General features: G+C 37.9%; 1 protein-coding gene across 1 annotated transcript in view; it reads right to left on the bottom strand.

Annotated features, from left to right (window-relative positions):
* PCID2 (PCI domain-containing protein 2) overlaps positions 1-15,148 on the bottom strand; it is a 218,880-nt gene that overhangs the window by 178,594 nt on the left and 25,138 nt on the right. Inside the window, exon 2 of the mRNA XM_067150936.2 lies at positions 2,223-2,264. Within this exon, the coding sequence (XP_067007037.1) occupies positions 2,223-2,264 (42 nt within the window). The remainder of the gene's footprint in view (positions 1-2,222; positions 2,265-15,148) is intronic.

Here is a 15,148-nt window from a genome sequence, read left to right as displayed (position 1 = left end):
GTGTATTCTTGAGTATGATTTTGAGGTTTCTTTGTATGTTATTGCTTGGGTCTTAACGTTTAATTGAGAAAGTGTTGTCTTGGAAGCATTCTTTAGCTTTTGTTATGTAATCATTCTTATTGATGATAACCGTAGTGTTGCCTTTATCGCCTTTCGTGATAGGTAAATTATTCTGTTTTATTGTGCTGTTAAGCTTATTTATGTGTGATTCGTTGATGGCGCTGTTGTTTGGTTCGTTGTTGTAGATATTGTTAATGTATTGTGGGATCCTTTTATTAATTTCATGTCTAACTTCTTCTCGTAATTCGTACGGAATTTTTAGTATAGCATTTTCTCTTTCAGTAACAGTTGTTACGACATTTTGAAAAGTTGATGTATTGCCCCATTTGTGTTTGGGTCCCTTGCTCAATATAACATTTTCCGTTTCCTCAAATGTGGTTTGCGTTAAGTTCTTCACAGGTGGGTGGAAACTGTGTTCAGTGGCTTTGTTAGGATGGGTTGAGGGGTTTTTATGCAGGATTTCAGTTGGTGGTCTCAGTTTGAATGGTTGTTTTAGTGCTTCCAGTTTTTTGCTTAGTGTGTTCTATTTCTTAATCGCTAAATCTTCTACTTTTTCTCTTACAATTTGTTGAAAATAGCTCCAATAACTATGTGGGAGCTCATGAGATAACTGGAGATGTGTTTGATATAGTTCATTATTAAGGTATTGTTTCTTACGATATAAAAATTTGATTTCATCTTTTAACCAGATTTTGCTCATTCTTTTTTTGCGTATTACGTGTTTGGGTGGTTGTACAATGTTGTTATATTTCTTGAGGAATTTTGGTGTTAAGTTGCTTGATAGGCACTCCTTCAGAAAGGCAGTGCTTTTGGTTGCATTCATTAGCTTGATTTTTAAATTCTTATATTTATACGCATTACGTTTTGCCTGGTTGGCTATCGTATCATTATTTTATGAACTTTATGTCCATATTGATAGAATACACATATATGGAAAAGAAAGGATTCCACCTGATCAATACAATTTATTATACTTATAGTTCTTAAAGTACCGGTTTTGGCCTATTTGGCCATCATCAGCTAGCTAATATTGCTGTTTTGCATAAATTACATTACAATATCCGAAGGAAGTTCCCATCTTTGATTGGCACATCCGGATATGTCTAATGGGGCATATAAATTATGATTTATTGTTTAAATTGCGGTATGTAAGTATGAATCACCTTGAGGTTTAAGTTGTGATTGTAGAAAGCTTTACCTAAACTTAAGAGCTAATCAGTTGTACAAACACATAAAACACATTAAAATGCATTAAAAACATACGTAAAGCACTAAGTAATGTTTATGTCTTGCATATATCTTCTTCTTTCTTGGTAAAGTCTTGTGACTATGAAATATATCAGTTGATGCTAGTGTTCGTGAATGATGATATGATTTAATGGAGTCTAAAACTTGGTAAATTTAACTGTGCATATCTTGTGTGTGCTTTCTTCTTGCAGTTGTCGTGCTGTTAATCATAGATTTGCGTCAGTTTATACTATGTTTGTAGACAATGGTGAATTCCTATGATGTATTGTAATTTGATTGGCTAATAGCAAAGTGTATTGTAATAAAACACTTGTCGTTAAAAGGTCCACTTTGGCTTCATGGTAGATAAAATCTTGTTTAAGTTAGAAGCGTAAGATGAAGATGCAAAACATCAACATTAGCCAGCTGATGATGGCCAAATAGGCCGAAACCGGTACTGTAAGAACTACAAGAATAATAAATTGTATTGATCAGATGGAATCCTTTCTTTTCCATATATGTGACCACGAGGGTGACCAAGAAGCGCCGGCTTGACACTCTTCGAGAGGACATGCATGTGGTGAAAGTCTCTCCTGAAGATGCACAAGACTGCATCAAGTGGAAAAGAGAGTGCACAACAGCAGACCCTGCAATTAAGCAGGATAAATGCTAAGAAGAAGAAGTGAAGAGTATAAAGGACTGATACAAATCTGAATTCCTTTTGTTGGAAACAGAAGCCAAAATTTGTCTCATTTAAACATATTAAGAAATCTGGTAAGTTATGTCTACTCCTGGCATAAATCGGTATGAGAACTGCTACATATTATATTTCTCTGAATCACCACCATCAACAAGAATTTCATATCTCAACAACTTCCTAGGACACACACACAGACTACAAATCTTACTTTCTACCATAATCTGATTAAACTTACCGAGAGTAACTGCCCATCCTTATTCCGCCAAGCACTATCAACCTAAGAAGTAAAAGGATAAACAAATTAAAGATCATTAGTAAATGTGTTACAAAATTTTTCACTCAATTACACTACTAGATTTATTAGAACTCTGATCTCTCCAATAACCTAGTTATATCTTGGGTCTGAGGAGCCACCGTGATGCTTCTGAGTTTTGACCAGAGACGTAAGGTCAGATGCTTTCCTCGATTACATGGGGGATAACATGTAAAAATTCTACCACTTGCAGACACTGTAGATTCAAAGTTAGATCAAAGGATTGCCTCAGAAATGACCACACATGAGGCACACTGAAACCTACCAACATCAGGGCAAAGATTGAGGAAGCAAGGTTAAGGTGGTTTGACTGTCTAATATGGAGGGACAATGACTGTGTCAGCGAACAGATTACATACATGCAAGATGAGGGAAGAAGGAAGTGTGAGCACCCTAAGATGAAGTGGACAGACTTGGTCGGACACTACTACATGGAAAATAACCTAAATATTGGAGAAGCTCAGGACAGACAGCGAAAGAGGAGCCTCATTAGGATCAGCGACTCTGTATATTGCGGAAGATGATCATCTAAGAACTGGAAGCCAGTAGCTAAGCTCCTGCGGTAATCATATCACCAATTTAATGTTAAAATGATGAGAATTAAGAATAATAATAATAATAATAATAATAATAATAATCCATATCAGGCACAACTTAATAAGGTGAAATTTTTTTTTTGCTAGGGGCTTTACGTCGCGCCGACACAGATAGGTCTTATGGCGACGATGGGATAGGAAAGGCCTAGGAGTTGGAAGGAAGCGGCCGTGGCCTTAATTAAGGTACAGCCCCAGCATTTGCCTGGTGTGAAAATGGGAAACCACGGAAAACCATTTTCAGGGCTGCCGATAGTGGGATTTGAACCTACTATCTCCCAGATGCAAGCTCACAGCCGCGCGCCTCTACGCGCACGGCCAACTCGCCCGGTAATAAGGTGAAATTAATGGGAGAATTGTCTCAGTCATTTGAAATTAAGATAGATATGCAACAGGCTTATGGATTATCACCACTACTATTCAACTGTGTCCTGGAGAAGGTTGTGAGAATTTGGAATTCTGAACTTGAAAATCAAGGGATAATCCTGATCTGCTTAGGAAGAAAATCGGGAGGAATCAAAGTCAACTCCTTGGATGATTTTGCAATACTTTCAGAAAACCTAGGGGAAGCGGCCATACAGATCAATCTCCTAGAAAAGATCGCTAGCAAGACGGGACTTAGGATCTCAAAAGAGAAGATCAAGTTCAGGATGAATGACAAACATGGACCACAATACCTTGAAGCAGAGATTGGACAGATTCAGAGGGTTAAAAAGTTCAAATAGCCTGGTGAAATCATACAAGAGGATGGACTAGAGAAAGCTGCTGCAGATGATCATATCTCAAATACAGAGAGAACTTACAGACTAACTTAAAACACCTACAACAAGATATGCATCTCATGGAATGCCAAAATAAGGCATTATAACACTGTAGTAAAAACAGAATGCCTGTATGCCAGCAAATGCCTCTTGATGAATTACAAGTTGGAGAAGCTGGAGATCTTAGAAAGAAGAATACTTCAGAAAATCTTGGACCCAATCCAGACTGAAATAGGTTGGAAACTTTGGAACAACAATGAAGTCTACAAAAAATGTGGAGAAAATTTCAAAGGCCATGAAAAAGAGGAGGTTATCATTTCTCAGACATTTGTACAGAATGGATAAAACCAGACTAACCAAAAAGTTATTTGACTACCTGTGAAACAAGACAACGACGGCACGGATTAAGGAAGTTCGTAATGATCTAGAGAAGTCCAGCATCCAGGAAGTTCAGATGTTAGAGAGGAAAACATTTTGGACCATGATTCAAAATTTGGAAGGGTTTTAAGTCGAAAGAACAGCAAAGAAGGGAAGAGACTGGACAGATGGACAGAAGAAACAACGTAACTCCCGTACGAAAGAGTACTGGAGGAAGAGGAAACTTCAAAGAAAAAATGAAATTGTAGTGGTCAATTCACAAATAAATAAATAAAAAATAATAAGTCATCATCCAGAAGGCAGATGGAATCTCAAACAACTCCACCACCAGCTACTGTCACTAACAAGGGATACTAAGAAAATGGGGACTGAGGTAGTTTCCTGTTGCTTTCCTCACATGACCAGAAAGTGCCATTACATATCAATCTGCCCAGCTAGCTGCAACGTCCACACTAACAAACCCAATCAACAACACTATCATACCATTTATACCAGGGACTGGCTGCATAAGAAATGGCATTACTAACATAGATTATTATAATGATCATTTATTGACAACATCAACAACTTCAATTTACAATGTTCTTTACGTCATACTGACACAGAGAGGTCTTATGGCAACAATGGGATAGCAAAGGGTTAGAAATGGAAAGAAAGCGGTCCTGGCCTTAATTAAGGTTCAGACAACAACTTCTTGATAAACAGGTTGCTAAACTGACAAAGTACATCTTTCTCCAGAAGTTTATAAAGAAGTCTGGGATGGTACCACGTACTCCAACCATCAATCCGATAATCATGATACTGTCAAGCTGGCTTCTGATTGTAGAAAGGTACTGTCGACTCGGTTATGTTTTGTTAACAAGATGTATTTCATCCAGCTGTCCTGTATAGTGCTTGAATCACACAGTGGGATCAACAATGAATCCTTCCTTATTATTTCTGCAGACTTTCATGTCGATTCGCTGTATGCCGCCAACTGAAAATATTACAAGTAACTATTTTCAAGGCCCCAGTACATCTTTTTCCTTTTTCAGATTTCAGTGCACGCACTTGGCATCTTATTTTTCCGTTTTGGTCTTGAACTCCCAGCAAAAATGAAGCGGCTTCAGGCGTGATCAATCCTGTTTGAAGTGTTACTACTCCATGTCTGCTACAACATATGATTTCTCTCGCCCGTTCTCACGTATCTATACAAGAGTGGGATTTAATTATTTCTTCACTTAAAAGAATATAACCATCATGTTTTGTTATATATGGACATTCTTATTAACTGACTGGCAGCCATGAGTTTGATATTACACTGCCAGCTCTGTGTTGTACCTTATGTTTTTAACCTCTGGCAACACGATTACATGTTTTTTTCTAATTCAGCCATGATGAACACTCTTATATATTTTCACTCTCGTTTTTATGTTTGAACATTCTGATTGACTGACTGGTAACAATGATATCCTAATGATTTTAATTATTTCACTACCAGCTCTGTATTGTAGCCTACTTTCTGTTCTTATCCTCTGTCTCAACTCGATTGTGTTTTTTCTCTTAACCATGTTGTAACATTCCATGATTTTTCACACTAGTTTTAAACCTATTTTCATTTTATAAATATAAATGTTGATTCTTAGGGTGCCATATATGTTAAGGACACTAGGTTCAGGGCCCTGACCTAAATTTAGGCTAAGATTTATTTTTGGCTGATGATGCTTACGACTGTTAAGCGAAACATGTCCCATCTTACAACGCCTGTTGTAATGTTTACTTCCTAAATATAGGAAAGATAAGTATTGGAAAGGTGGTGTAACTATTATTCTTGTTTTAATGTTCATAACTGAAAATATACCGTGAGCTTATTTGTGCACATGAAAACTGTTTTATTAGTGCTGAGGTGTTTAACAAATAGATATCTTACAAATAGTATTGCCGGACTGAGTGACTCAGACGGTTGAGGCGTTGGCCTTCTGACCCCAACTACTTTTATGGTTTTTTGAGACACCGAGGTGCCGGAATAGTGTCCCGCAGGAGTTCTTTTACATGCCAGTAAATCTACCAACACGAGGCTGACGTATTTGAGCACTTTCAATTACCACCAGACTGAGCCAGGATCGAACCTGCCATCGTGGGACGTAAAGCAAATAAAATTATTATTATTTACAAACACAGTAGAACTCCGTTTATCCAAAATAAAGGAGACGGAGCCACTTCGGTTGATGAGGTTTTTTTCGGATGACACATGTTAAATATCTTTTTGGAAGTTAAATGTCGAAATGAAAATGCATATAACCTCTGTTAAGCAAAGGTGCACACTGTATATTAACATTAAAATATTTACATAATATCACTCATTGTATAAAATCAGTGATTTTCTTCTGAATTTTCTTGATGCAGCGCTATCGTGCAGCTATGTTGTGCCACCATTTAATCAATCATACATCAGCTGGTGTAGATTCATTGCTTTGTTCAACAAAGTGCAAAGCAATCTGAAATAATGAAACAATTTTTTGTTACTACTGAACTGAATACTGTATACAGTAACTTTATTACAGTACTGTAATTAAAGCGTGTGGTACTGTATTTTAATAAAAAATTCAAAATCAAATTGCCTCCAATGCATTAATTGCTGTAATTCAATTCTCAGAACTGCTATTGTTAAGGTCGGAGTCGTCTGCATAATCTTCACGATGAATAATACAGTAATAATAATTCCTGCTTGTTCAAGAAAAAGTGTATCATGGAACGAACTAGAGGGTAAGAAAGTGTTTTGTTTTATGCTACATGCATTCTGGCATAAGTCATAATATAAAAATAGGTTTTGCCTAGTAGCTCTCAGCACATATAGCAAGAGAATTACTAATATCAACGGCTAAGAATGAGAGGGTAAAAACCAAATATAAAAATACACTTTTGCAAGACCATTTCAATTAAACTGGGATTCGGGTAAGCGGAGTTCTACTGTAGTACTATACCGATTCTGACATGCACGTCAGGAACAACGACAAATTTATGGAACAGGGGCGATTTCTTCATGCTTGTTATGTTTCCACAGCGAGCTTATTATTTGAGACAGGAATAATATTTATTTATTACGCATTTCATTTAGGCCTTCGTGTTTTCTAGACAGAAGACATCTTGAGTGAGAGCAGCAATATCGAGCTCAGCATTGCATTGCTGGCCAATGCTTGCTCGTTTGAGGGAGCTTCCCAATCCTTGCTGCTGCACAGTGATTTCATGCATGCACAGAGCCATTCCCACTTCATCCACCTCTCTGAACCCTGCCACTTAAACACAGACCAAACAGAGTGATTGTAGCTCTGGCCAGTGAGCTTCAGCTAGAGATTACTAATTTACTAGTATCCATTACATTGAGTGAATAGTTTTTCAAGTTACTACATGTATGTAAACGGCTTAGATTAAGTCCGGCTGCAGTTAATGAAAGACTCATGATCCTCCTCATACCATTTTGGACCGCTCTGAAAATTCTAAGAATCAATTCTATCATCAACTGAATACAATACTTTCCAAAGTGCCCACCATGGAAAAATTATTATTACTTGGTGACTTCAATGCTAGAGTGGATAGAGATAATCAGCTATGGAGTAATGTCATGGGCAATCAAGGTATAGAAAACTGAAATGCAAATGGATTACTTCTTCTTGGCCTCTGCTGAGCCTGAACTCTTCATCATCAACACATAATTCCATTTACCAACCAGATACAAGACTACATAGTTGCACCCACATTCAAAACACTGCCACTTCTTTGATTATGTCAGAACTCAACGTGACAAGAAAGACGTGTTTTAAAGTGTTATATAACATAAGAATAACCAGCTGAACTTTTTATAAGTGTTTTAAAGTGTTATATTACATAACAAACATTATCAAGAAATGTTTATTATGTATGTGTTAAAAATAAGGTTATATATTGATAATGTTTTATGTATAGCTGAATGATGTTAGATCTTAAGATATGGGGAATCTTGTTTTATGAGTTAGAAATTGTTGATGAAGGGAGTTGGGGCTCTCGAAACATGTATGACTGAAATATTTGTACAAAATTAGGTACTTGATAATATACTGACAGGGCGGACCAAATCATCACCCGTAGTATACTTATAAGAAAAATGTCCTTATCACAAAGACAGCTAGAAACATCGATGACTGTTGGAAGGATCACAGACTTCTTATCAGCTGACTCAGAATTTTGGTGCGCCGGAAACCACATACTTGTTTTACAAACCCTTCAAGGAAGGGATTTAATACCTGCAAACTTCAAAATGAAACTGTTGCTAAAGAATTCACGACCGACCGACCGACCAACCAACCAACCAACCAACCAACATACCAAGGATATACAGCTGGAATGGGCCACACTTCAAATTACCATCAAATATTTGGCAGAAAAAACAACTGGCTAGGAGAAAAGGAAGAGAAATGACTGGTTTGATGATGATGATGATGATGATAATGAAAACATTCTGAAACTAATTATTAAAAAAAAGGGAAGCCTACTAACCCCTTAGACAAGACCCTTCCTCTGTAGTGAAGAAAGCACGTTTCCAGGAGCTTAAGATGAAATGTCAGGTTGATATAAGACAGCTGAAAAATCAGCAGAAAGCCAAGAAACTCCAGAATTTGTCCAATACTAGAGACATTTGGAATTTCTACAAGAAACTAAAGGAACATTTTGGCCCATCTCACTCACCATCAGGTGCACTGAAAGCTGTTGACAATAACACCATCCTTACAGACAGTCAAGACATATATATTAACACGCTGGAAAGAACACCTCAGCCTACTTTTAAATCGAAGCTAAACTGCTGCCATTATCGTGGCATTTCCGTACTATCCATAGCAGGAAAAGTTCTGGCAAGGATTTTGTTGAATCATCTTCAGACTGTCTCTGAAATAGTACTGCCTGAGTCTCAATGTGGGTTTCATGCCTCAAGAGGTACCATTGACAATCTTTTGTGCTAGACAAATCCAAGAGAAATGCACAGAACAACAAATCTCGCTTCTTTTAGTATTTTACGATCAGGAAAAGGCCTTTGATTCTGTTCCTCGAGAAGCTATGTGGATGGTATTACGGTGCTTTGGCTGTAGTGACCATTTTGTAGACTTAGTCCAGGCTCTTCATGATGGAATAGTTGGACAAGTTCTTCACCTGAATGAGCTATCAGAAGAATCCCCTATCACAAACAGACTTAAGCAAGGTTGCGTGCTTGCTCCGACACTTTTCGCCCTCTAGTTGGCAGCCATGCTTCACGAGACTTCTACTATCGGCCATATAGTTGAGGAAATTAAGTTTCCGTGTGATGGCAGACTGTTCAACCAAGCCGGGCTCCATTCTCAGAGACTGACTCATATTACTCGCATAATGGAGCTTCAATATGCTGATGACAATGCAACAGTTGCCCATACACGATTGGAGCTTCAAAACTCCACCGTTTTAAGGAAGCTTATGAACGATTTGGTCTGACCATCAACACCCAAAAGACTAAAGTAGTTGTACAGCCGGCACCAGGTGGTACCGTCCTTGAAGTAAATGTCACCATAACAGGAACACCTTTTGAACAGGTAGACCAATTCACCTATCTTGGTAGTATTGTAACTACACTCGGAAAAGGATGTGGAAAATAGAATACGCTCTTCCCATGCAGCTTACGGCTGCCTCTCCCACAGAGTTTTCTTGAATAAGCATCTCAAAATATATACCAAACTAATGATGTACCGAGCTGTAGTCATAACAACATTACTACATGGATGTGAAAGCTGGACACACTTCCGTCATGACATAAAGAAACTGAATCATTTCCATCAGCAGAAACTTAGATGGATGACTACATAAGGTGGTGGTGGTGATTATTGCTTTGAGAGGAAGTACAACTAGGCAACCATCCTCTATATAACACTAATCAGAGGGGGGAAAAAAATAGAAGGGATCCGACACTTCGAAAAATGAATATATCGGCCAAAGGAAGCAATGCCAGGACTCATCTGAGGGCCTCGTGGTCGCCAACCCATGCTCCAAAGTTTAGAGCCCCTGAGGCCCCTTTTAGTTGCCTCTTATGACAGACAGGGGATACCATATTATTCTACCACCCCCACCCACAGGGGATGATGACTACATAAGTAACGTGGCAGTTGTTGACAAGGCATAAGCCTTCATCATCACTCATCAGCTTAGATGGGTTGGTCACGTCCAGTGTATGAATGATAGCAGACTTTATAAACAACTTCTCTACGGTGAGATTGGTCATGGCAAAAAGCCTCAAGGTGCTCCTTTGAAATATTATACAGACCAGCTCAAGAAGACTATGAATAGCGCCAACATAAATGCTAACACCTAGGCAACAACTGCACAAAACTGTGCTCCTTGCGCAAAGCTACTGCAGAAGGAGCCTCGCTGTTCAGCAAGCACGTCGCAGACAAGAAATTGAAACCCATGAAAAACGGAAACTACATCAGATCCAACCGTGTCCTCCACCCACCTTTAGATGTGACCTGTGTGGCCGCATGTTTCATTGGCTTGATCAGTCATCAGCAACATCTCCACAGAGCTAACAAACTTTAAGAAGAACTGCAGGAGAAAAACGTATTCTCAGAAACGAATAGTGCCCAACGAAAAAACGCTGTATTTATTACTTTATTTCAAGGAGTTAAGAAATTCTTTTAATCAAGAAGTGGTCACGAGAAAAGAGATACTGCAAAGAATGGGAGGCCGTGCTCATCACTGCCAGACTGAAAACTTGTCACAAGGAAAAAAACAGAGAATACGTTTGTTTGATCAGTGAGAGACAGTACAATACCCACTGCTTAGCAGGATCGATGAAATTGAGCAAGCTGTTTTGCTGGCCTTGTATTCTATTTTTCTAGTGATAATGGGATGAAGTGCAAAAGTGGCTTTACAAACATAAACACTTTGACACTGTCTATTACCAGACAAAAAAAAAATCTGCCAACCACATTAAGGGCTTTCATCAGTTAAATAGCTACAGAAGAACAAGAATTTGAACACCAGCTTGATGAACAAAAACGAGTCAGATTTGCTCAACAATGAAAAGGTGGGGTGGAAAAAAAAAGTGTGAAATTCTGGAACACTTAATAGATATTGTCCTTTATTTATCAAAGCAAGAGTTACCATTCTGTGGCCACAGCAAGTTCCTGACATCTGCAAATACCAGAAACTGTGCAGAACTGCTTGATCTAATGTGATAGTATGATTCGCTTTTGGCAACTCATTTGAAGGAGTCTAATGACTTGATAGCTGCAATTATCTCAGTAGTTACAGAGGTAATACAGAAAGATCAAACAAACACATTTGGCAGCATAAACAAGTCTTAGCATTCTACTGTCCTTAATTACACCAACGGCAACAATGAAGTTCAGGAAAGATTTCTGGGTTTCACTGATGCGAGTCAAGAGCATTCCAATGTAGCTCTTTTCAAACATGTAAATGTAGTTAAAAAGAATGCAAGTGTGAGAAAAACTTTCGATGCAGGCATACAATGGTCTTAGGGCCAGTTTCATCAACCACTGATAAAATTTTGCTAACAGAGCATTAGCTAACACCTTGTTAAAATTTTAATGTGGCATTATGGAAATCATGTTTCACAGAACACTACAACAAGTTTGTTAACTAAGGTGGCATTAACATTACAGATTATGTCAGCAGTGTGTAGCATGAACATTATTTAACTCTTCTGAACGGTGTCGGGCATAATGTTCTTCATCTGGCACCTTTCACCCATACTCTTTTTGTCCAGAATAAGAGGTCCCTTTTGAAGCTGAACTTACTTGGTGTTACGATGAGATCAGTAAATTAGACCACGCACTGAAGAAAATTATAATGGAAGGTGACAAAATTTTACTTCACTGGAGAAAAAGATTGTCAATTTACTTTCTAAATGTGGGAGCGTTATATAATGTATAAGGATAGATGATACAACCCTAAAGGAAAAAGAAAAGGCGTGGAATCAGTTAGCAAACAAATTCAATAGCTACTTGAATGGGATCACGCGGACAGCAAAACAAATAAAATACCTGTATGACAACCTGAAAAGAAGCTAAAACAAAATTACTCAAAGGACTAGTTGGAGTGGTACAAGAAGGTGGTAATTTTAATCTAGCATCCAGATAGGCTAGATGACCTCAAAGGTTATTGCATTAATCGGCAACCAAGTTAAGCCTCTTCGTAATGACGATGACTGTGATATAGAATATCACGCCAAGACATATTAACCCTTTTGATCCCAGCGTCCGTATATACGGACGTCGGCGATATGTCTAAGAAATCCTAATATCCGTATATACGGACGTTTCGTAAGTAATTTGTTGAAAATACGCTCACAAATATACACATAACATACATCAAATTAATCGGGAAGAAATGTTCTACTCATATCAACTGCTTAAACAAACTTTAGTATGGTATACAGTGCCGAAAGAAGCAAGAAGCGAGCGAAATCTAGAAAGCATTGACCTTGTGTGCCAGCTGACTACGCTGTTGGAGAGAAGTGAATGGTGTTGATGCCAGTAGGTATGCTGTAGAAAAAGAGTTCCACTCAAAAAGGAAAGAAACTGCAGTATATGTAGTGCAGCTAGCACTAAATCTGAAGGCAAAAGAAAAAACTCTACGTTTATGTGCTCGAAGTGACAAAAGAGATTTCACCCTTTATGCTACCCTCTGCACAAATGTTAAAAGCTATTGGCACATATATACTGTAAATACTGTATATGAACTGTAAATATTAAAGTGTAATTTTTTTAACGTTAGGCCTAATATGTTATTTTCATTAATAGTGACATTTTTGTGGGTTTTCTTATTATTTACTATTGTTATTTTGAACATATGAAATTTATGTGCTGAGAAATACAAATTGCTAGTTTATGTTTAATCTTCAATAACTATGTTATTTTTTCAAATAAACTTTTGAAATTTAGTGGATTTGTTGATTTTAAATGGTCTTTTAGGTGATATGGATGGTTGGAGGACAGCTATTTTTTTGTATTTTAAATTTTGAAGAAATGTGAGAAAATAAAAACTTTTGGATTTGGTCAGTAGATTTTGGAAAATTATATATCTATTTTGCACGACTATTTACTTTATGCATTTAGTATCATTTAGAGTATGTATTTACAAATAAAACATTTAAAAAATGATTCAATTTGGACAATAATCAGTGAAATATGCATATTTTAGTAAAGTACTGCAATAAAGCAAGAAAAGGGCCTGGGATTTCTTGCATATACCCTGCCAAAATGTCTGGGAGCAAAAGGGTTAATGTTGTTATATGAAACGATGCTTTTGTTCTTGTTATGTGCGATATCTCTTTCGTATTACCATTCAGAGGTTTTTAAGCTGGATTTTATTAACTAGACACATCTTTAATAACTACAGAAGCACAATCATATTAGAATTTGGATCTACCATGTTATACATGCTGTAGGCTATATGAGATTATGACCTCCCTTTCTTTGAATCTATATTTCAACAAAATGTTCCTAACATACGAATAAGTTCATGGAATATTAGTTTATGTACCTATCTCTCTTTTACAACAATTACTGCATTGGAGACAAAGATGAATTTCATCCTGTAGGGTATTCTCTTTGAGTACTTTCCTCACAACAGGTTTAGATAACCTATACCGCTCCAAAAAATGCATTTCTGTGAGTTCAAGTACGTCATTACTTCTCTGTGAAAGTTGCTGTCTCTCAATATTTTGAAGGTAATCTGTCAGTTATGGCGGCTGAGTGAAGAGCACGAGAATAACGAGCTCCTGCAAAGCGTGTATTAACTAGTGTCAGATCGGGACTTGCGAGTGTATCTGTGGTGTGATAATAGTGTGCGGTATTTCACAACTACTACCAAAGTGACAATATTCTGATTTAACCAATAAACCCGAGTAATTTGAGAAATAAGGAGCACGTAAACAACTCAGCGAAATGAGCGCCTGCGAAGAATGTGCGGTTGACTTGGGTAGGGCTCCCAAGGTACAGTGCGTGGCATGTAAAAAGTGGTACCACAAGAAGTGTACGAACAGTGTAAACAGATACACGGAGTGGACTTGCGATAAGAGTACAAGACATGAAGCAAAAAACAGTGCGAGGAAATCAACATCATTGACTACCACGAACGCCCCCTCTTTAGACAGCATTTACGAATTATTGAAAGAGTTAACTGAAGAAATGAGGCAAATGAAGGAAGACCAGAAGACTCGAGAGACAGACTTAGGTAATTCCCTTGAACTGTGTCACAAGAAATTAGATGATACTGTACTTCTGATTTCCAAACAACAAAAAGATATGGAACAGTGTTTTCAAGATATAGAAAACCTCACCCAGGAAAATCATCTTCTGAAGGATAAAGTAAAATCCTTAGAAATCCGTGTGGGGGAAGCTGAACAGTATACGAGAAGGAATACCATCGAAATACATGGGATTCCGGATATACCAAATGAATTTGTTATAGACACGGTAAAGAAAGTTGGGCGTGCGTTGGACATAGAACTTAAAGAGGAAATGGTGGATGCTTGCCATCGACTCCCTAAGGCACCAAACCAGAAACACTGCGGGATCATAGTGAAATTTGTAAGAACGGACAAGGACCACTTCATGGAGCGGAGGCGAGTGAAGCGAAATCTCTCCAACAGACAACTAGGATTTCCTGGCGACAACATCATATACGTAAACGAGAGTCTGTCCCCTCAGAAGAAGAAGTTGTTGGCCCAGGCCCGTGCAGTCCGGAGAGAGAAGAATTACGCTTACATTTGGGTAAGCAATGGTATAATTAAAATACGCAAGACCCAAGGGTCTGGAGTCATTGTTATCAATAACCAGGATGACCTATCTAAATTGTAATTGCAATGGAGAAGAGTAGGCTTTCCATTTATTACCAGAATGTACGTGGTCTTAAGACTAAACTAGATGACTTAAATGTAAATATTCTTAGTAATAATTTCGATGTTATAATGCTCACTGAATCGTGGCTAGATGCTAGTGTCTATGATAGCGAGGTCTGTTGTAATAAGTACGAAGTATACCGTGCTGACAGAGTAAGGGGCTCTACGGGGCGAGGAGGTGGGGTAGTCATAGCAGTTAGAAGCGGATTAGCTGTC

This window comes from Anabrus simplex, chromosome 7, assembly GCF_040414725.1.
Source record: "Anabrus simplex isolate iqAnaSimp1 chromosome 7, ASM4041472v1, whole genome shotgun sequence".
Classification (NCBI taxonomy): domain Eukaryota; kingdom Metazoa; phylum Arthropoda; class Insecta; order Orthoptera; family Tettigoniidae; genus Anabrus; species Anabrus simplex.
The sequence above is the reverse complement of the archived record's forward strand: the minus strand, read 5'-3'. Positions and strand labels throughout refer to the sequence as shown.